General features: G+C 37.3%; 1 protein-coding gene across 1 annotated transcript in view; it reads left to right on the forward strand.

Moving 5' to 3' along the window:
* LOC127413258 (neuron navigator 2-like) overlaps window positions 1-24370 on the forward strand; it is a 117314-nt gene that overhangs the window by 61933 nt on the left and 31011 nt on the right. The window contains exons 13-20 of the mRNA XM_051650238.1: window positions 9997-10126; window positions 12191-12497; window positions 15402-16110; window positions 17447-17863; window positions 19125-19190; window positions 20043-20093; window positions 20751-20908; window positions 22515-22694. Coding sequence (XP_051506198.1) covers window positions 9997-10126; window positions 12191-12497; window positions 15402-16110; window positions 17447-17863; window positions 19125-19190; window positions 20043-20093; window positions 20751-20908; window positions 22515-22694 — 2018 coding nt within the window. The remainder of the gene's footprint in view (window positions 1-9996; window positions 10127-12190; window positions 12498-15401; window positions 16111-17446; window positions 17864-19124; window positions 19191-20042; window positions 20094-20750; window positions 20909-22514; window positions 22695-24370) is intronic.

A 24370-nucleotide genomic window follows, 5' to 3' on the forward strand; every position in this document is an offset into this window, starting at 1 on the left:
TCACTTTGACAGGCTATTTGTTACTGTACCTTTAAGACTTCTACAGCGTGTGTAAATACCCTCTGTTATGATTGTTTAACGTCTTCATAATGGAGTAGTTCACACTGTTGTTCATCAGGATGGGCCAAGTTGCTGATTACTGAATATAGTTTGATAATATGCGGTAATACGTATGTTAACATGCTCATGGTAGTGACGGTAATACAGTGGTAATTCAGCTGTTATTTCTTAATCACCCATTTTTTCCTTTTTGCTTTTAAATAAATAGTCTTTTTGGACTGGGGAGTGAGTTTTGTGTTGTGAATGTTAGAGTTTATCTGCATTGTACATTAAACTAATTTATTGGAGCAAGAAAAATATTATTATTATTTTTTTGACACCAAATGGAAATAAAAAATAAACACTTTTTGTTGCCATCGATTAATTATTCAACTCATTTATCTCTTTTGTCACACCACACACACACTCGATCTCACAACTCTCATTTTACTCAGGATAAAATTCTATTATTCACAATTCATGTAATTAATTATGATTACTTTATAATATATATACATATATATATATATATATATATATATATATATATATATATATATATATATATATATATATATATATATACAAATAATCTAAGTTTTCATTTTTTGAGAAGGGGAAAGCATTACACAAGTCTGTAATTTTGCCTGAAACATAGATAAGAGAGAGAAAGATAGCATGACAAAGACCATGGGAAAGCCACATCCCTGCACATATGTTTGAGTGTAAGAGGTTTAAGGTCAGAGCACTTCATATGACCCCATTCTGACCTCTGGTCAACTTCTCTCTGTGTCTCTGTGCTCTCAGGAAACAGCGCAGACATAGCGACTCTCAGGTTGTTTTTTCACTAGTGTACACTTTTTAGAGAGTACTAGGATAATCCAGATTAATTCAAATCCAGGGCTAGCTTTGAGTAGAATACTGAGGTATAGGAGAGAAATTGAGAGAGAGAGAACATGAAGTCAGTGAGGCTGAAAGATTGAGGGCTTAGATTTATCTGAGCAAGTGCAGTGGGTAATTGTGAATAGATTTATGTGTGTGTGTGAGAGAGAGATATACTTGTAGGGGAACATGATTTTGTAAGATCCTTGTTCCCGTTGTTTCTGTGGACCCTCCTCCTCACCAGCCCTCTGATCTGTCTTCAGCACACCTGTGCTGCTATGAGATACCCAGGTTCGAAGGGCCTCTCATCTCTTTCTGAAGGTGTATGTGTGTGTGTTTGTGAGAGTGTGTTATGTGGGTGTCCTGGACTATTTCTTGCCTGTCTGAGACTGCACTGGTATAGGCCTATAAAGACTCTGTGCTCAGTACTCTTGGAGCCTCTGATGTCTTTTTTGCAATTAGTTTATTTTTGTTTCATTCTTTTGGTGGTCCCTGATGATCATACGGTTGAATAATATACATTAATCTAATTTTGCTTTCATAAAATATTTGATAACACTTTACAATATGGTTCTGGTTTTATTCGTTAACATTAGTAAATGTTTTAGGTATCATGAGCTAACAATGAACAGTATCGTTTTACAGCATTTCTACAGCAATACTGGTTAATGTTAATTTATGTAAATACAATTGTTTATGGTTAGTTCATGTTAGTTCATAATGCATTAACTAATATTAGTGTATACAACTTTTAATTTAAAAACAATATGGTAACATCAAAATGAACCAAGATTAATAAATGCTGCAAAAGTATCATTGTTAGTTTGAGTTAACTCATGTTAAAAAATGCAGTCTTATTGTAAACATGATACAAAATATTTTTGTATTTTAATGGAAAGATCCTGCATTTATAATAGACTCTTAATCTGAAAAAGATCCCACATCTGTCAAGATTCCCAGTACCTGAGAAAACGTTTGCTTGTTTGAATAAATATGTAGCCAGGAAAAATGGGAAGCTGGAATTTTACTGTGGATTTGCAGGTTTTAGGAAAACTGACCTGCATAGAATGGGGGCAGCAGGGTCGCAAGCCCCTTGCCCCTTTTGTTCACAAATCTAAAGGTGCCATTTTGGTCGTCCAGAAAAATGGGAGAAATTTTAATAATTACATTTAAATAGTTAAATAAAACAAAATTAAAATCTCGTCATAATCTCACAATAACAGTAATAATTTGTTATGAGATTTCTTTGTAAATCGCGGCCGTATTAAAGAAAATTAAGCGGAGGTGCCTTTAAGAGCGCGCGCTACAACAGATCGGGGGTGGATACCAATGGCAAGTGATCCTCCCTATGCCCTATAGTCACTTAGAACTGCAGAGCCTTGAAGGGGGTACTCTGAAGGAAACATGGCTTTACTGCATGAATGTACCCTTCACTAACAATCTTGTGGAAGGGCCCTTTGAGAAAAGATTAATTTTCTAACTTTTGTTTTGAACGAGCTTTCAAGTGGCGTCCCCTCCCACAGCAGTGCCCTTCAAGAAAGCAAAAAATTCAGTTTTGAATTCACCCCAGAGCATCGAAGCGCCATTACCTCAGATGAGTAACAGGTCAGATAAAATGTCCACTCCATGTATTGTGCTGTAAATTCATCAAAAGAATAATACTCGATTGCTACCGCATTTCCGACATCACGTTCCACTAGTGTAGACAGATTTATTCATTATAATGGGAGTGGTCACATCACATTCAGTGATATAAATTAAATTAGTCTTTTATAGAATACTGTCATAAACTGAAGGAGCTGTCTGGTTCAGCCAAACACAGTTTGGTTTTGTTGAAACTAATAAGCCATTAGACTAATCACTTTCAGAAAAATACCATTTGGCTACCACAGTATCGCCACTCCCTATACGCATATTACGCAGTCTGCGTAGGGCACCAACTCCTTAGGAGGGCATCATCATACCCTGGGGGGGGGGTACCAGAAACTCCACAGGCTGCGCTTACTCACATGTTATATGTTATTCAAGGACCCTGTAGCATTCACGGAGCACAGTCAATCGCCTCGCGCTCGTACATTCTCATCGCACCTTCTCACCATGCACCACATTACCAGGGTAATGCCATGGCACTGAATGATTGATCATGTTCATATTTCATGATACTGTCGTGGTACTCCAAGGTGCTTTAAAAAATACCATGGTTTTACTATGACACGTAAAAAACATGGGGTTATCACAGACCATGTCTGAAAATAAATAAAAAAACAAGTGTATTACCGTGGTGCTTTTTGTGAGAAATATAACAGAATAGGCTATTATTTGTGATAAAGAAAAAATTGAAAAAATGGCGTACAGTATGTATATACAAAAAAATGTTTAAATACTCAGAAAGCAAAGAAATTAAGAATTTATAATTAATACTCATTATAAATAAATAGATAAATAAATCAGTGCCCTTTTTTATCCTCCCACCCCGTGCTTGCTAAGGTCTGTGCACATCACTGTTTTAGTGCTAGTTTAGTGCTGTTTATTTATTTATTTTTATGCTGTGGACCAATTCTGGCTCACACAGGTGCAATTGCTTGTGTGTCAGTGTTTACATGCATGTTATCGGTTATTTTTAGAAATAGTAAAAGAGTAGAGAGGGTCATAAAGTACAGAGAAGATGTCACAATTCCTTCAGTATATACGCTGATAGAGCAAGAGAGATCATGTAATATACATTGAACAGATGGATCGGCTGTTTTGCTCTTCCCACTGTAAATTGATAAGCCATAACCAATGCCTTGTTATGGGGATCTACATCGCTGATATTTCATATGTGTGTGTTTGTATGTTTAAAACTTCAGAGTCTGCACATTAAAGTATGATTTCACACATTACAGGTAACTGGATCAACATGATGAGCATGTTAAAGCATTCAAAGCAGGCAGACCTCATGACCAGGGACATGGAGAAATGCAAAACATCTCACATATAGAAATACATCTGATTCTTTCAAGCCATGATGAAAGGGCTGTTGCTAAGGAGAGTTGGGCAGATGAGGGAGTGTGTGACTACTTGTGTGTGTGTGTGTGTGTGTGTGTGTGTTGGGGGATGTGGTCCACCTTCGATGCTAAATTCAATGCATATGTGCTTGACTTAAGGTAGAGAGAGAGGGGTAGCAATGTCTGATGAATCATGAATAATTCTTTTGAGACTTTTCTTTTATAGATTCGGTCAAACCGATTTTGCAAAGTGTGAAGTGGGTGACATTTTACTAACCATAAACATTACAAAATTGTACTTATTTTTGAGAAGGCAGGAGAAATTTTCCTGGCAAAAAACATAATTTGGGTCTCAAATAGTGTGTTAGGCAGAATGCTTATCTTTTCCAAGCAATGAAAGTGAATGGTGACAGGTGCTGTCAAGCTCCAAAAAGGCCATAAAAGTAGTCAGTACGACTTGTTCTCTATATTCCAAGTTCTTCTGACGCCAAACAATATCTTTGTGATGTGCCAGGTTTGGCGTCAATTAGAATGCATGAACCAATGATGTTTGATGTCCTTGACGTCAAACCTGGTGCAATGCATCTTGAGGCACCATATTTTTTGCATTAATGTAAATGAGATTTGAGAACTATGAAGAAGGGCAAGATTTTCTGTGAAAAGCAACTTTTTTGTTTTGTCACACAAAGCTTTTGTATTGCTTCGGAATACTTGTAATATAAAGCATAAGTCATATGAACAACATCTAAAACGTAGTGATAGCTATCGTATTTAACCAAATAGAGAACACTGTTGAGTGAAGACTCAAACAAAGCAATGAATCAGTTCATTAAAACAAACCAATTTGCCAAAATAAAGTGGATTTCCTAAAGTCTGAGGGAAAAAGAGACATAATGATAAACCATACTGTTATTTATGCAATGGAGAAAAGAGGGGAAAACTATAACCACAGAAAAAAGAATATACAGTAAAACCTTTCGACCTCTGATCGTTTTAGCGGTGAGAGAGAGCTTTGTCATTCTCGCACCGCAGAGCTGACTATGGAAAGGTCTGGAATGCCCCGAACTGGGAATGTAACAGTCTTGTCAAAAGCCTGCCAGTCAACCTACTCCACCCCACTCACACACACACGCTCGCCTCGTTTAACCTCTACTCCCGCCTTTCCTGGGGTAAGGTTTACTGCACTGATACCAGATTGTGTGTGTGTGTGTGTACAGTTGTTTGTGACTGGATTTTGGTAGTTAAAATCTGAATATGTATATATATATATCATGGGATTACATGAAGAGACAGAAGCAATTGAGACAGCCTTAATACATAGAACTGTGGCAAGTTCTCCAATATGCTTGGAACAACCTATCCGATAACCTTGAAAAATTGTGCACAAGTTTACCTAGGAGGTTTGTTGCTGTTTTACAGGCATGGGGGGGTCACACCAAATATTTTTACATTTACTACACTTTTTTTTTTTAAAGTTAATTGATGAATAAAAATAAAGACACTTTATTGCAAATAAAAATTATTGATTAAAATTATTATTATTCAGTATACAAAATTTGTTTAAAACTTTTGCACAGTAACCATACAGCAGTATGTGTATTATAATATTCCTACAATTTCAGATTTCCCCACTTCATGAGGCTAAAATTGGCTTTAATAAATTTCTAGGTGGTACACAGTCGACTCTTTTTATTGTGCGGAGCAGTGCACTCTTATTCATTATGCGAAATGCATGTCCCGGGCATGATATCCTGGAGCAGATTTACAGATTAACAGATATCCTGGAGCAGATTTACTGTGTGTAGAATGAAGACTTCACCTGCAAGCGATGAGCCAGGTGTGGGAGAAATACAGGCAAGCTGCCGTACTTTATCTTTTCGCGTCACACGAAAAACACTCTCTCACTGTCATCTGAACCAGTGCCAAAAGCGAATCCGCATGAGAGAGACCCAGCATGTGCGTGATAGAGCAGCCAGAGAAAATAATAGTTTTGGGGTTTTAAACTTCAGCAAATTATACTTCAGCATTCAATTTGGTATGTATAGTGTCTAATGGGGCTTTTCCACTGCATGGTACGGCTCGACTTGGCTCGACACTGCTCGCTTTTTGGGGGTACCTGGTACCTGGTACCTGGTACTTTTTTTAGTACCACCTCAGCCGAGGTTCCAAGCAAGCTGAGCCAGAACTAAATGTGACATCAAAACCCTGCAGATCACTGATTGGTCAGAGAGAATCGTCACTACCAGCGTCACTGGATTTGTGACATGGGACATCAACCCGCAAATTTTAAAGTTAGCAACAGTGATATCAGTATCATTTGTTCAGGCGACTTTCGAATTGTAAAAAGAAATGGCTGTGCGCAAAACCACGGCGTGGTCAATAAACGAGGTGCAGAAGTTCCTCTCGTTAGTAGCCGAGGTGTACATTAGTAGCTCTACGGCAGTAGAGGCGGCGCAACTATGACGATCAGCCTATAATCCCACCCACGTTGAGGCTGCACTAAACTGCAGTGGAAAAGCAAGCTCAGAAAAGTAAAGCGAGCAGAGTCGTGTCAAACCGTAACATGCAGTGGAAAAGTGCCATAATAGTGCACTGGCAATGCACGCTTAAGTTTATTTTGCTAATAAAGCTTGATATGAATTAAATCTGCTCATTTGATCCTATTATTAAAGTCCACTGGAAAATGCTAGAAGATTTTTGCCAAACTTTTAATTACAGCATGTTCACTGATTTTATGGCATGTACTTACTGTATACTTGTATCAAAGAAATGTCTAATTTAACTCTATCCACACAAAACTGAACATTTTAACATCAACATATTTAAATAAATAAAATAAATTATTATTCTTGCAAGTTCTTTGAGATAAAGTATAAAGTAAATTTATTTATGATTATATTTGAATGTTTGTTTTAACGTATCATGAACCATGATTAATCGCAGTTAATCACAGAAAACTGTACGATTAATTAATTAATAAATTTTAATCGATTCACAGCCTACTATAAACAGTATATATACAGTTGTGCTCAAAAGTTTGCAAAATATGACTGATCAAAAAACTGTCTTTTATTTAAGGATAGTGATCACATGAAGCCATTTATTATCACATAGTTGTTTGGCTCCTTTTTATATCATAATGGTAACAGAAATCACCCAAATGTCCCTGTTCAAAAGTTTACATACCCTTGAATGTTTGGCCTTGTTACAGACACACAAGGTGACACACACAGGTTTAAATGGCAATTAAAGGTTAATTTCCCACACCTGTGGCTTTTTAAATTGCAATTAGTGTCTGTGTATAAATAGTCAATGAGTTTGTTAGCTCTCATGTGGATGCACTGAGCAGGCTAGATACTGAGCCATGGGGAGCAGAAAAGAACTGTCAAAAGACCTGCGTAACAAGGTAATGGAACTTTCTAAAGATGGAAAAGGATATAAAAATATATCCAAAGCCTTGAAAATGCAGTCAGCACTGTTCAATCACTTATTAAGAAGTTTTTAATTTGGGGATCTCTTGATACCAAGCCAAGGTCAGGTAAACCAAGAAAGATTTCAGCCACAACTGCCAGAAGAATTGTTTGGGATACAAGGAAAAACCCACAGGTAACCTCAGGAGAAATACAGGCTGCTCTGGAAAAAAACAGTGTGGTTGTTTCAAGTAAAAAACATGATCAGTCCTATTTTCAAAATCAATGCCAAGATCTCACAATTTCTGCCAGGGTATGCAAACTTTTGAGCATAACTATACTGTTTATAGATGCTATTCTGCTCACTACAATTGTACAAAATGGTTATCTGAGTCACCGTAGCCTTTCTGTCAGCTCGAACCAGTCTGGACATTCTCCATTTGAGCTGACTGAAAGGCTATGGTAACTCAGATAACCACTCTTTATAACTGTATGGGCGACAACAGCAGAAGACCACACATAAGGGCCATAGTGTTCCTAATAAAGTGTCTGGTGTTAAAAATACACTTTGAATACCCCATTGGACCATTTACACTTCTTCTAAAGTCATTTAGAACATAATTTAAGGTGCTTTTGTAGCTGATGTAGGTTTGAGCCTGACGTTGTGTCTCCCTAATAATTTCCAGTCACTTGCTTTTGTTTCTCTCTAATAAATAGGCAAAAGCTAAATTCTGGAATAAAATACGACACTTTGGACTTATGTGGTATGTATCTACAGTTTCCTGAAAAACCATTAAGTATACACTTTAAATGATGGACTGCAGTCATAGATCTGTGCGTGCTAAAGTAACTGACGTCACCCAGCAAAACTCAGCAATGCCTTTTTAGCCGAGGATTTGGTTCTCAGGGAGAGACGCAGGCTGTGGTGACCCAATGTGGAGGTGCTGTTTAAAGCCGGCTGGCTGGCTAGCCTGTTGGGTTGCTGGAGACAGTAATGGCAGGGTAGCGAGCCAGAGAGAAGCCCTCATTCAAGCTACACTCAAAACGCTATCTCTAATTAGCATCTGAGACCCAATAGGGTGGTTCTTACATGTATACATGTGTGTGAGAGAGAAAAAGAGAGAGATTGTGTGTTTGTGTGCGTTATTTTATTTTATTATTATAAAAAATTTTTTTTTTTTTTTTTTTTGCTTCTTACCTCCAGAATCACACACTTCTTTGTCTTTCTCATGCTCAGTTTGTCCATGTGTCGGTGTGTGTGAATGTCAGTGTCTTTGAGCAAGAAACTTCGCTCTGCTCCTGGTCTATGGTGACTCCAGCAATCTGCAGGGTTAAATGTCTAGGATCAGATTACCAGGGGAAAATGGAGATATAGAAGGAGCAACAGAAGGCAGATGGTTGAGAGATTACATGGATTGCTGGTCAAGTTAAGGAAAGAGAGGAGGAATAAAGTCAGAAATAAAGAGAGTTTTTAGTTGATGCTATTAACAGTTAAGATCATGAGGCATCTATTTCCTGAAGTCAGTCTACTCATTTCCAATTCGGCTGCTAGTATCCATGGCAGCCGCGGACATCGAGTCAGGTAGAGTGTGTTTTGTTTCTACATTTATTATATAATTGTGTGTTGCTACAGTACATGTTACAGTAATGTGTGTCATTCAATACCCAATTTACAAATCCTTCTGTATGGGTGTTTGCCAAGCAAAATGTGTTATAGATTTTTGATTGACCTTCTAAAACAAGACTTCACCTTTCAGTTTATAGGAGCTTTTGTGGACATCTGTTAAGATTTAGTCCAGACAGAGTTTGGGTTAATGGCTCTCTTCTTGATAATCAAAGCCAATCTCTCTGGGGTTTATGGAGAGATCAGTGTTCTGTTCTAAGACTTCACATTTCTCTCTTCTACTTTTAACATGTGTCTGCAGTCATGCCAAAGGAAAACTAAATCTTTCTTTGAAAGTAAGAAAAGGAAAGTGTGCTGACTCGTAAATGTAAACGTTTTCCATAAGAATTTTTAAATTCTCCTCTTTTTGGCTCCTCTAAAAAGTTTGGACTATTGATTGTTGTATAGAACCACCATCCTCTGTATGAATGACCCTTTCGTCCATGGAGTTTGTTTTAACATAATGTGGACAAACAAACAGATGAATAGACAGCTAGATAGACAGATAGATGGATCGTTTCAGCGGTGTGTTAGCTTTTGTTTTTCTCAGTTTCCCTTGCTCGTATGTATCCTCTATGTCCTCAGTTGGTAACAGATGGGTTAAAGGTCAAACAGGTCACTTGTACCCTTGTGTGGCCTGTGAGTTGATGTGTGTTTTCTTTTGTTGTCATAGTACGGTTTGAATGATTGTCTCTTCCAGAGGCCTCCCCATATTGAGAGCATGGTGTTAATTACAGTGATCAGTAGCTCTGGTTAGCCACTATGACCTTGAGCAGATTCAATTACATCATGTACAGTACAAGTTCAGTATTAAAAGTCAGTCTATCTAAGCAATAAGTGTGTGCTTCATATAGCACTGCTGTGGTTTAAACATCAATACTTATCCTCTTTTTTTTTCAGGCCAAAGCTCTATCATGATGACCATAATTTAAAATAAGTTCCATAACGTTTAATGTAGATTTAAAAGTATCAATCTCTCTCTCTCTCTCTCTCTCTCTCTCTCTCTGTCTGTCAGTTGGGATGACAGTAGTTCAGTCAGCAGTGGAATCAGTGATGCCATTGATACTGACGACATCAACACTAGCTCATCCATCAGTTCTTACGCCAACACCCCCGCTGCGTCCCGTAAGTCCATGAACGGGCAGGTGAGAACCCATTCACATGCACGCACACACCTTTATGATACACCAGTGTGAAACCCCTGACTTTGTCAGTTGAGTGCTTTGGTAATATCATAAAAGTCTTGCATAACTTTTAAAACTGTTGTTTCTGTCATGGCTGAACCTAATTTAGCTCTACTTGTTCTGTGACTCTTAGGTTTGTCATTTACATAGGATTTCATACTGGGAAGGCATTACAAACCCATCTGAAAATAGAAACATCAAACCAAAGAGAGATTAAATCAAAAAATCATTATCAAAAGGACGATATAAATCAAGTCTAGATTCTAGAACAAGCAGAGGTTAGCAGTGCCTTAAAATTCTTGTCTGCTATTGAAGCCTGTAGATGAGGCATTCAGTGTCAGAGCTTGAATATTGGGTAACTACCTTTAAATGCATTTTATATCTCACCCTAGGCACTATGAAATAACAGTGAAATTATATAGAGCTGTTGTACCAACTGGTTTTGCTCAGACATCAAGTGGCGATCCAATACAGTACCAAAATTGTTTATGGTGCAAAATTTCATTTAATTGGTTAAATGCACTTGGCAGCCAATATTTCACAGCACATAAAACACATTTTTTCCTAATTGCAGGGGAACTCATATTGAAGCCTGGGTCATACGTCCTTTTACGTTGTATAGTTTTGTGCACGGTTATGTTGGCATCTGCCTAATTTGGCTCTACCGTAGCTTCTACTAAGTGACAGCTGAATTTGCACCATAATTCCATAGAGTATTTCCATTCCATAAAGTTGTATTTTACTATTTGCATTTAGCATTTTTTTCCCTGCTGTCCACAAACCTATCAGAAGAGACCTGGGATCCATTTTTGCGTCGCAACCCACCAGTTGATAGCCAAGCTGAGTTCGTAGTGGCACTCATTACCTTAATACTGTATATATGGCAGAAATAGTAATAGTATGGTAGTATGTGTTCTCTTCAGTTGATGACAAATGGAATTCCTTAATATGCTCCAACAGAGGACACTACTGGACCTCTCTATATACAGTCATGTAAACAATGGTGTAAAACCAAAGAACAGACTTGTGAGTGTGCATGTTACAATAATAAAGTACATACATGCACACCACATAATTTTACACGTTTTACAATTTTATACTGATACCATAAAACAATGGATCGCCGTTAGTCCATAACACATCCCACTCTGCTCTGTCTGTCCACCTCCTTCTCTCTTCTCTTGGAACCCCCATCTCTGTCTGTTTACTTGAACCCAACTCTCACATTCCCCTGTCTTTAATAGTGTAAAGTGCTAAATAGGTGCTTTTGATCCCAGAGAAGTATGTGTAAATATTTTATCCAAAGTCATTGGTATGCCATTCAAATTAATCACAATAAAACAGTGGAACAAATGAAGCTATAAGCAGTTTATACAAATAGATTTGACTTGGGCTTCGGTTTTCCCTTCTTCTAAACTTCTGTGTATTTATAGTATTTAAATGGTATGTTGCTATGGTGAGTACTAGTCAAAAAAGTTATGTAATCAGATTACACTAACTGACTTTCAGTTAAAGTAATTACTTTTAAGTACATTACTTGCACTAACGTAATATTTATAAATTAAATTAATATTAATTAATATGTACTGTACGTCTGTTAGCGTTTCTGTGACAGCTGAAGGGTATGCGACAATGAATGAGGATGAAATATAGAACATTTGAATTTGAGCAGAAAACTAAACTTTTTTTAGGAATGTTTGATTTATAAACAGTTTGATTTAGAAAGTAACTTAAAAGAACAATTATTAGTAATGTGATTACTTTTTAGATGAAGTAATCTGATAACATTTTTATAGAAGTAATTAGTCATTTCTATTGAATTACTTCTTTGAGTAATCTACCCAAAACTAGTCATTACATTACCTGCTGAATGCTACTTATCATCACGCAATTTTATCACAACATAAGCAAAAAAATATTGAGTGCATCTTTAAGGAAAGCCTTAAAAGGAAAAACTTAAATTACCTTATTACCTGATGTTAGTACTTGATATAGCCAATTTAATACTGAATTTTTTTTTTGTAGCCTCAGACAGATGCCGAGAAGCACTCAGCAGCAGAACACAACCCTGCCTGGTCCAGTGATGAGGTCAAAAAGTCAGATGGGGGCTTGGACTGTGGGGTTAAAATGGAAGCAGGTCTAAAGTGGCGGAGGAACCCTTCAGATGTATCGGAGGAATCAGATAAGAGCAGCTCTGATAGGAAAACTGCACCCATCAGCCAGACTGGCTCCTGGAGGAGGGGCATGAATGCGCAGGTGGGCGTAACCGTACCGCGAACGAAAAGCACAGCTGTGACCACAGGAACCGCCATGATTAAGACACAAGGGACTGGTAGGTTTTCTCTTTCATTGAGAGGACCTAAAATGTTAATTAGTCCCAGACAGAATCTAATGAGTTTTTCCACTTGGGAGAAAATCTGCATTATTCTGCAGAATGGATTTAAACATGGTAAAATGAGTTAAACAGAGCAGAGAGTATTACCATCTTATTGGTTGATATTAACCAAAATGTCGAATAAACAAACATCAAAGTGCATGGAGTTGTGTATGATTTTATGAATGACAGGCATTCCAATTGACCCTTTGCTAAGCCCTGCCTTAAAAGCATTTCTGACCAATCCTATCTTAGCAACTGTTGCCCCACCGCCATTTCTCTGACAAGCGTTTGCCTTTTTCCAATGAGAGCCTACATGAGTAATGTGTGTTTGAGTAGTTTTAAGCGGGATTTTATCGAAATTATCCAACGTGAGTAATGTGTGTTTGAGTAGTTTTAAGCGGGATTTTATCGAAATGATCCAAAAAAATTACAAAACGATGTTGCTAGAGAGGAAAATCCCAGTGTTTTTTCTTTCTTTAAATAAAATCTTTCAATAAATTTTGAGAAGGGCATACTATGGATTAAAGTGTCATTCCTCATTCCCATATGAACATGTATAACATCAGCGAGGACATCCTACATTTGCTCCAAGGTAAATTTAAGATAACAACTTAACATTAATTAATTTAGGTATTGATTCAGGTCTTAATAAAGGTGAGAGTAAATAAAACGTTCCAGAGATGGAAACTCGAGTCGCACTTAAGTCGCAAAACAAAATGGCTTGCGACTCGACTCAGACTCGGAAACAATTGACTTGAGACTTGACTTGGGCTCATAATCATAGACTCGTGAAAAACACAAGTCATTTTGTGACTGTTTTTCCCGCCGGTACGACTACAGAGTTGGCCAACTCTCCCTCTCTCTCTCCGTTTATGCGCTGCCATTTTTTGCTAAGCGATATCAAATGGCATACGCATCAAAAGTGGAATGAAACAGCTATGAAGGTAAAATAGTGCCTAAATGATTTGCAAGCGCAGTGTACGATTTGTAAAAGCGTAAATTAAGTAACAAGCGTGATAGAAAAATTAGCATGCACAGAGTAAGATTTGTGAAAGTGTAAAAATAAATTGCATGTGCACAGAATGTTTTTTAAAGGTGTAAATCAAGTTGCAAGCATAATAAACAAATATTAGCAATACTTTAATGCTTTGCATAAGTGTAAATCATGTGTTGTGAATCTGTAATTGCATATTAACACAAAGTAAATTTGATGTGTATTCTTCTGACTTCACGCTTGCACTTTTGGCACTGTTTTTGCACCTAAACATGGCCAAAAACATTGCAAACATGCAATCAGCAATATGCAAGCAAAGAAAGGGTGTCATGTAAAGCAAAACGGATTGACCGCATAGAATCAGTCTGTATGTGTAAAATAAACTACTGCAAACATGTAAATGACTGTGGCATAAATATTTTCCAGAAATAATCTGAAATACACTGTTTCCTCTTCCTTTTGTTGCGCTCACACTTTTGGCACGATTTTCTCACTGAAAAGAATTTTGCAAGCACAAGGGGGAAGAAGGTCTGCCTGCTTCTAGTAACCAATCAAATTAGATTTTCATTGAACAGGTTACTCTGACCTGATTGGTTTAATAACGTGACAGACTGCTTCTTCATATGACTCAGTGTCGTTCCTCTGGGTATCTCTCCTCTCTTAAATATTAAACTGAACATCAGGTCAGAGTAAACTGGTCAAGAAAAACCTCATTTGATTGGTTACTAGAAGCCTGAGGTTACCATGTTTAAAATACTATATAAAAACTATGTTACATTTTCATAAGGGTAAATGTAAAGTAGAATAAAGGGCTTTAAAGCCCTAAAGATTTATGGACAAAGCTAGTTTTCCTTCTGTGTAAAATCTGTTTTCTTTTAATACAAATGGATAGTTTATTGATTGTTTCCTGAATAAAATGAAAAACCATGATTAAAGTAAAACCTTATGTACTTTATTAGACAATTTTAAATAAATAAACAAGACAATTCCTTAAAGTAGTGAGTTTTAATATTTCAAAATTGAATTAGCCTTATTCAGGGTTTAGTATACAAACCAGCTGCAGATAAAGAACTATTGCCAAAAAAAATAAAAAAAATAACACTTGACTTGGACTTGTGGCCAAAGACTTGACTTAGACTTGGCCTTGAAAGACTTGAGACTTGACTTGGACTCTACCTTAAACACTTGAGACTTGACTTGGACTCTACCTTAAACACTTGAGACTTGACTTGGACCTCAGGGACTTGTGAACATGTCTGAAGAGTTCCCAGCATTATAGTGAGTATGTTATGAGATGTTATGAGCAGTTCTGTTCACTTACATTAATGTTATTTTGAGGTTTGTAATCAAATTACTCAAACTTTTCTCTTTTCAAGTGACTGTGATAATTGTTTGCCTCAATTCTGATTCACAGTCTGCACAGTTTTCAATCAAATTACTGTGTAAATTACAGTTACAATTTATTTTACAAAAAAGATCAGATAAATATCCTTTACAATGTCACTCTTAATTTGGGCCCACGTAAAAATATTATCCATTCCGTTTATGAAAATATTTTGCCAAAAACCGCGCTGTTCACGGCACTCCCCCATTCATTCCTATTGGACGTTCTGCAGAGCTTGTCAGAGCGAGCGACCGTAACCAAGGGGAGCGAAGCTTAGCAAAGGGTCAATTCTGCTGAAAACTGTGTGGGCCTGTTCATAAGAAGTCAGCAATATTTTTGGGAAAGAAACTTGGATTTCAAGAAAGTTTGATTTACTGGAGTGTTAATCAAAATAACAATTTGAAATCCCACCCAGAGAGCAGACTTTATCTGTAAATTCAATGCAATATCAACTGTCCAGTCCATAATGTTTTCTGTCCAGTAGGTAAAACAGATGATGCAAAGGTCTCAGAAAAAGGCCGTATGTCTCCATGTTCCAACGTCGTCCAGCATTCCTCCTCCGATGCCGGTCGTAGCAGCGGAGAAGAAGCCAAGAAAACACCCGCAGGAAGAGTCACTACCAGCACGTTTGGTTTCAAGAAGCCCAATGGAGTCCATGGGCCTGCTTCTCTAGTAGCAACCTCCAGCATCACACTGGTGACAGCGAGTGGGGCCAGCATAACCAGCGGTTCTGCCACTTTGGGCAAGATTCCCAAGTCCTCCACCCTGCTTGTGGGGGGGAGAGGGTCATTAAAGGGGGCAGTGGATGGTTTGTTGCACCCTCAGGAGGATGGCTACCTGTCCCCCAGTTCTCGCTCCACACTGCAGTATCGCAGTCTACCTCGTCCCTCCCGCTCCGGAGCTGCAGCCCGTAATGGAAATCGATCATCTACGAGCAGTATCGAGTCAAGCCTGAGTGCTCGAACGCCCACCCTCACTGCCGTCACTGCTAATAAGCCACGAGACTCAGCACCTAAAACCAATGGGCATGCAGTCCAAGCCAATCAGACGGACAAGGAGAAGGTTGTGGTCTCTGAAGTGGACAACCTGAGAACCAGTCCAATTGTTTCAGGTGGAGGGGCGGCAACTATTCCACAGACAGCGAGACAGGGAAGCAAGTATGCAGATGTGTCGTCGCCAACATTGCGAAGGTACACACATACAAACAATGCATATGCTGTGTCATAAACTACTCACTTGTTTGCTCATTTATTGTTAATTACATAGTGAATGCCACATGTAGGTGAAAATTTGTGAATTAAAGTAGTATTCCTGGTTCAATACAAGTTAAGCTCAATCGATGTGTACGTCTTGTGGCTATACTTTTGAAACAGTATTTTAATGTTTATGGACTGGCCTCATTCACTACCGTAGTAAGCGCCTTACTAAAACCGCCATTTTTTGCTTTTATTTTTGTATGAAACGAGGGACGAGTTGAAATGTTTTTATTTTTATTTTTTTGTGGTAATCAATATTATGCCACAAAGGCTGTTAATTGAGCTTAACTTGTATTGAACCCGGAACATTCCTTTAAGACAGCTGCAGACACTACTACGTGTTGTTTATGAAGTTACAGTCAAGTACCTGTAGCATCCTAAATTATGTAAAAACTCCCAAAAGACTAAAAACAACTAATCAGATTGACATTCGGAGTCAAGTACGCTAAAAAAAAAAAATTATTTTTGCTGCCTGTTTGAACAAAGCCTTAGGGTTACAGATCTGTTTGCTTATATTCTATATGTCTGGATTGCAATGATGGAGATCCAGTGTCTTAAACCACACACCGAATCTCAAACTCTCATAAATCAGAGTTTCCTTGGACACTTCCTCAATTAATGACTCCATTCGTCTTTTAGATTCTCTTCTAAGTGAAAGAAGGAATGAGTTTTTACATATGAAACTCTTTACATAACCCACTTTATTATAGTCGTGGATCATGACTCTCCAGGGTGGCTTACATTTTCACCTATGTTTTTCATGTTATTTATGAGAAAAGCACTTTTAATCTTTCACCACAATTTCAAAAGATAGCCACATTTGTTTCTATTTGGCTCCAAGGGTTGAAAGGGACAAAGTGTATATACTGTATATATATATATATATATATATATATATATATATATATATATATATATATATATATATATATATATTAGTATTTGAGTATTTACTAGTTTATAAATAATTGAATTAAACAAAAAATATAATTAAAATCAATAAGAATTAATGTTACGGATACCCTAAGATGCATATAGCATGTATGTACACAAACAAAACATTTCCCTTTCCATTTTCCGTTGTATTTGACCTGTTTTACCTTACTTTGAGAACCTTCATTTTTTATTTACTTTGAGAACCCTTATTAGATATATTCCTTACACCTCCTTACACCCATGCATGACCTACCATTGTCTGTTTTGCTATTGATTTCTAACTTACTGCATGCTGGCTATTCTCATATGCTCTTTGTCTTTCATCATTTCTCAGACTTTTTGGAGGCAAGGCTGCCAAGCAAGCTCCGGTCACCACCGCAGAGAGCATGAAAAACTCAGTCATCATCTCCAACCCCCACGCTACCCTGGGTCACACCCAGTCCTCTGCCGGGCCCTTGGACTCCCCCTCCATGGTTCCAGGCAGTGGCGCCAGCAGTCCCCAGTACGGGGGTCGTGGAGCCAGCATAGGGGGCAGCGAACAAGCTTCAAGCCCCGGTTCAGTGTACTCTACGGGCACTGGGACCTGGGGGACTACCATCAGCAGCTCTTCGGCCCTCGGATACCCCTCTGTCAGCAGCATGCACACCAGCAGTGACTCCATTGATATGTCGGTAGGCAGCGGGCATCACCGCGATGATGCCCACCCACCACTGATGAGAACGGGGAGTGCAAAGATGGGCATGTCAGAGAGGTGAGTCTGGGAAATATGACAATAAAGAGCAATTTTAGTAGGGTTGTTGCACTCTTTTTATTAATAAAACTGGTCTTGGCAAACATTGAAACACTGTAATGAATAAATCAGAATTTATCATTCTAGTCCTAAATTGGATTCTGATTCTCAATTAAAATTAGTTTTTGATCCTGAATGGCCATGTGCCCACTGCAGTTTTTGGAATGACAACCACATTTAAAGGAATAGTTCACCCAAAAATGAAAATTATCTCATCATTTTACCCTCACGCCATCCCAGATGTGTATGACATTCTTTCTTCAGCAGAACACAAATAAAGATTTTTATCTTAGCACTGTATGTCCATAAAATACAAGTGAATGGTAGACAGACCTTTGTTGGCTCCAGTGGTTTAATATATGTCTTCTGAAGTGATCAAATCAGTTTTGGGTGAGAAGAGACAAGAATATAACTCATTTTTCACCATAAATCTTCACTTTTACTTTCACATTAAGATGTGGAAAGAAAGTGAAAGTGGAGATTTATAGTAAAAAGAAGGATTTAAATATTGATCTGATTCTCACCCAAAGCGATCATCGCTTTAGAAGACATTAATTTAACCACTATAGTCATGTGGAATACTTTTATGCTGCCTTTTATTGCTTTTTGGAGCATAAAAAATGGACACCATTTACTTGCATTGTAAGGACCTACAGAGCTGAGATATTCTTCTAAAAATCTTTGTTTGTGTTCTGCAGAAGAAAGAAAGTCAAACACATCTGGGATGACATGAGGGTGAGTAAATGAGATAATTTTTATTTTTGGGTGAACTATCCCTTTAAATGCAAAAGCAAGTCTCCTAAATTATCGCTCTGTGTTAGATCAGAATACAGCAGTCACTCCCGAACTCCCAAATGGGGATTGTCATAGTGATAACCACAGCAAAAGACTGTATTTAGGTGCTGCATGTACATGGTTAATGAGAATCAGAATTCTGATTCTGACTCCGATTCAGATTCTGATTTAGAATTCTGTTTCAGTCTGTACTAGTCATTTGGTGTTTGTTGAATCACCTCATGGGCTTTTGGATAGACATTTAAGCAAGCATCATTCTTGCACAGTCCCTAGAATAATGTACTTTATGTGATACTTGTGAAATTGTTGGCTGGATGGAAGACTTTTGAGCTCTCTCTTGGATTTTACATTTGTAATGTTACTACTTCCAATTCTTCTCCAACTTTCTTTTTTCTATCAACCCTTTTCCTCTCCCATGTTCCCTCAGTCCCCTCTCCTCTCCCTCTGCGAGTCCTAAATTCAGCCATAACACATTGCCACGGAAGCAAGACAGGTAAAGCGTCCAATAGCTTTTGAGTCTGCCTCTGCTGCTTTTTTAAGACTGACATGGCTTTGTGTGTTTGTGTTTCATTTGTGTAATTTTAACGTTTTAAAGACCCCATGAAATCAGAATTAAAGTTTTGTAGGGTTAAGTCCATGTCTGTAAGCTTCAGTGCTGTCAATATACTAGCGTACTCCTAAAGGTAGACAAATCAGACTTTAAGCAGAAATACGCATTTAAAATGTAAAATCTTTAGTCCATCTATAATGTACATCAACGCACCTCTACATGTCAATTCACTTTAAATTATAAATACCACCTCCCTTTGACTAGCAATCTTCAGTTGCACTTCATGTCTACTTTTGGACTTCATGTCCTTTCACAACCATCAATTAATTTCGAAAGTGTCTTCAATTCTTTCATCCAGAGTGAAAGCTCTTAAGTGAAGTTTTGCAAAGCTATGATGTTAACTTAAGGATATTAGCAATTTAACAAAAGGGGCAAGGCCTTTGATTTCCTGTTTCCTGTACGTCAACAGAGGAAAGCAAACTGCTCTTGTCCAGCCATTTCATGGGGTCTTTTTTGTTGTGAAGGCTTGGCACTTGTTACTTTAGCAGCCCCTAGTGGTTAAATCCATCACCCTCCTTAATGGTTCAAAGCCAGATTTCAGATTATATAGATGGTCTGTGTGCAGCTTCACAGTACACTCATGCAGACCAATCATAGAATAGATTATGGATAATCATATTTGATAGTGTGGTGTAATTGAATTAAGGATTATTATGTGTCTGAAAAAACAAGCCCTCTTAATTGAGTAAGTTCTACATGTTCTTCTCCTCCCTCACTGTTTCATTTTCACCTCAGCGATTCCAGCAGCAATAGAAACACTCTGCCCAAGAGAGGACTCGAGTACAGGTGCATTGTGGGAATATGCACATATGCATATGTTTACTGCACTTAACTGCACTTGCACTCTCTCTATCTACTTCCTTTCCTTCTGTCTTTCTCTATGTCTCTCTGTGCACATGCATTCCATGTTTTAATCCGCAGTGTGTGCACCTACTTGGCTAAAGTTTTAATTTTCAGCACTATTTTCTGTTGCAGTCACTTGTCACTTTTCGTGCAAAGTTGGTTGCACATTATGGAGTGTGTTATCTAAATTAGCTGCTTTTTGTATTTTTTCTTTTTTTTTTTCTTACCACTGTTTTAGTTACTTTGTCTGTCTGAGCTTTTAGCTTTTTTGGGCAGCCAAACTTTCATTTTTAATTACGTTCATTCTGACTTAAATTTCAGGTTATTTTAGTGGTGGAAAATGTGTCACAATTTGCACATATAAGGAATTTATCATATTCATGTTTTATGTAGGATATGTTTGTGAGAGCAAAATATAGATTATTCTGTAATATATTACTTAAAATGTGAAAAGGGGAATATAAATGTATATTCAATTTAGATTTTTAATTTCTAAAATGTAACAACACGTTTTTATGGTTCAATTTCACATCTGAGTGTTTGTGATGTCTTTGTGACTAATGAATGCAGGTATATGATTAGGTGGTAATCTTGTTGCAGGTACGTCCCCTCATCTCAGCTCCGTCAGGAGGAGGCACGTGATTGGCTGCGCTCACATTCGGCAGGTGGATTGCAGGATTCGGCCAGTAACTCTCCCTTCTCCACTGGTTCCAGTCTGACGTCACCCTCTGGGACACGTTTTAACTTCACTCAACTTGGTATAGTGCATATTGTTATACATTGTATATATTCTGGTATACATCAAAAAAATATATTTTTGTTTGTTTATCTTAATTCAGTTGTGGACATTGGTTCCACACAATGAAAATTAGTTTCTTTGATATGAAATTAAAATGTAGGCTTTTCTCAAATACCTAACTTACATTTGATCTGTTCAAATAACTCTATTAAACTTTCAGCTTGCTGCTAGCTAGCAAAAAACACATTAGCATTATATATATATATATATATATATATATATATATATATATATATATATATCTTTTTGTATTGTATGACTAGTATGATGCTGCTTAGAGTTTACAGATCCTCAGTCAGTCATTATACTTAATGATTCCTCAGTACAGGGGTGCCATCACATGTGTCAAAGTAGTATTGCTAAATTTTCACGGCAAGGCGTATAACGTTTTTTTTTTTTGTAAAAGTATGTTTTGTTTTGTTTTTTCATTTACTGTATGTAAGCATATTATCACTGTATAAGTTTATATAAGTATATTTTTTATTAATTTACTGTCTGTTACTTAAAAGTCTTACTTTGCATATACAGTAAATGTTTTCAGGGGTGCCTGCAGAATTTTATCTCAGGGTACACACAGAAACCTAACCAAGTAATGAAGTGTACCCTTACTGTCTAGGGGGCAAAAAAAGCACCAAAGTGTTAAATTCTGGTGACTTTGAGAGAAGCATTTTTATATCTTCTTCAGTATGTGTACTAACATTTATGTAACAATTTGCTAAAAAGCATTTCTAAAAGACTTGTTCACATGACACAGCATTAGATGAAGTTTCTCAAAGTTAGTTTTAGATTCATATGCACTTCATCCAGCGCTCTATTTGATCTCTGTGTTCGAAAAGATCCAGAAACTGTTCTACTGCATTAGAAACAATCTCACCTAAATCTCACAGGGAGGTATTTTTCTCAATTTTCACCTCTAGTTTTTAATAACATTTATAACTTGTTGTTGGGCCCCCTGGAACTTTGGGCCCCAAGAATCATTACCATCTTTCACCTCACTAGCTATGGCCCTGGTCCCAACACAATTTGATTAAGTAAACATAGATAGATTTTACACAATGAAATTATGTTGAGACCAATAAGTGTACTGGTTTAGTATTTTCAATACAGCTGCTTTCCCTTTTTTAAGTGTAGATATACCATGAATATATAAGACCTGATACAACATTTTCTGTCCATAGTCTGCTTCATTTAACAATGACCTTTCTATCTACCTGTTATTTCTGAAATATACTGTATATTTATGTTAGTTCAGTGTCAGTATATCACAAGTAATTTCAAAGATCATCCAGATCGTTGTAGAGTTAATTTGCTTATAACTGGATGTAATGTATAACTGGAACATACACTTGTACTGTATAACTAACTTATTTATTTACAACTGAAGAAATGAACAGGCATCCCAAAATAGCCATTCACACAATCCCAAATTGTGTACAGGACAGCAGGTACACTATAGAATAAGCAGCAGACTATGATTAAAGTAATTTTTTAATGTTCACTCTGGTTATTTGTCTTGTATCATACTGTTAATTGTTTTCTAATATGTTATTGTTATTTATATACAGGCAGCCCCACCACAGGTGCTCAGATTAACCTTGCCAGTCTGCGCAACAACAGCCTGACCAATCAGGACAATCCGCTGGAACCCCATAGTGACTCCCGCTTGCGCAACTCCTGCATGTCACTGGACGAAAAGACCCGGACCATGAGCCGGTCGGGATCCTTCAGGGATGGGTTTGAGGAAGGTGAGAAGGAAGAATCAGTTGATGAATAGTCTCAGATAGTACATCCAGAATTGCATACAACAATATCCAGAGCTTTCTGAATATGGCAAGCTACATTTTGATTGGTTGGCTCTACACAATTTCCCGGTGTCAGGGTGTACAGAACAGTTTCAGAGCTAGGTCTATGTGTCAAGGAATTATACAATTTGTCAGACAAATGGGAAAAATTTTAGGGTTTATATTGCTCTGTAACATAATGAACTATCTTACAGGTAGGGTTTCAGGGGTGCTGGAGCCTATCCTAGCTAATAGGGCCAAAGACGGGAAGATCATTTGAACCCAGGACCTTCTTGCTATGAGGCGACAGTGCTAATCACTAGGCCACCATGTCACTCCATAATGTGATGCAATAATAATGCAGTCATGTCAAATTAATGATACATGCTTATTCATTATAGTTGTTAAAAATCATTATAAACATAAGTGGAATTTGTGTCAAATACCAAAAAATATATAAAAAATCAAAATGAAAGGGCAAAGCTACCAGAAATGTTTTGTTTTTTTTTTTAAGTAAAAAAGTTTAGCATCGTTTGTTTAAAAATAAATATATATATATATATATAAATTATCTTATGTCATATAAATTGTCACATTTGCTTATTTATTACTATAACTTTTACGATTTTTCATGGCACAAAAGTGTTCTGCTTCTGACGAAGTGTGTTGTGTCCAACATTTCATTAAGACTTGAGATGTGCACAAACCTGGTAAACTTCTCTTCCAGTACAGATTTTTATCACTGCAAAAGGAAACAAAATTGCATTTACTGTTCTGCTATAATTACTGCTTCAAAGGAAAAACTTTGAATTTGACAAAGTTTGCAAGGTCTGTGCCATTAAATCTTTGAAAGACAATAAGTGTTATGTCACTTAGCAAGTTAACAACATATATTTGAGCACACCTGTATATTCCACTTTGCACTCAGGGTTATATTCAATTTAAAATGTCAGGTTTAACACATGGTGTTATTGTAGTTCCTCAAGATGCTAAAATCCAGCTTGAACTCTGTGCTGAAACATTTGTTTTTCTTCACTCTATTCACCCATTCCACTAAATCAACACTCACTATTCTCCTTTCCACAGTTAATGCAATGGCAGCCATCAGCTCTTTTGTGTGGAGTGAAGAGTTGTCATTGTGTACATAAAGCTTTATGCAGGGAAGAATATTCCCCTGTTACATTATAAGTAATTTCTCTCTTTTCCTCTCAGCCCGGACCACCCGTTCCCCCATTCACCTGTTGTGACTCTCTTCTCTGAGAACAGAAAGATGTTTGACAAAGCAGCCAGACACAGTTAAGCCATAAATTGACCCCTGTAGAAAACTGAAAAGATGACACTCAAGGCAAAGTAACCCAGTATTATACACTGTGCCTTTTGTGACATCTGCAACAAAATACAACTTTAAAGCCATTTATGTTTTCTTTTTAAATAAAAATCTGATATGTGTGGCATTGATAGGGGACTGAACTCAGTGACTCTGAAACGTGAGAGTTGCATTTAAGTCCCTGAGGTGCAATGGGAACAGGTTTAAGACGAGTCTTGATCTATTCACGTAACATTGATCTATCTATCTATCTATCTGTCTGTCTGTCTGTCTGTCTGTCTGTCTCTCTGATAAACCCCATCTTTCTTCTAAC

The sequence above is a fragment of the Myxocyprinus asiaticus genome, chromosome 2 (genome assembly GCF_019703515.2).
Source record: "Myxocyprinus asiaticus isolate MX2 ecotype Aquarium Trade chromosome 2, UBuf_Myxa_2, whole genome shotgun sequence".
Lineage (NCBI taxonomy): Eukaryota > Metazoa > Chordata > Actinopteri > Cypriniformes > Catostomidae > Myxocyprinus > Myxocyprinus asiaticus.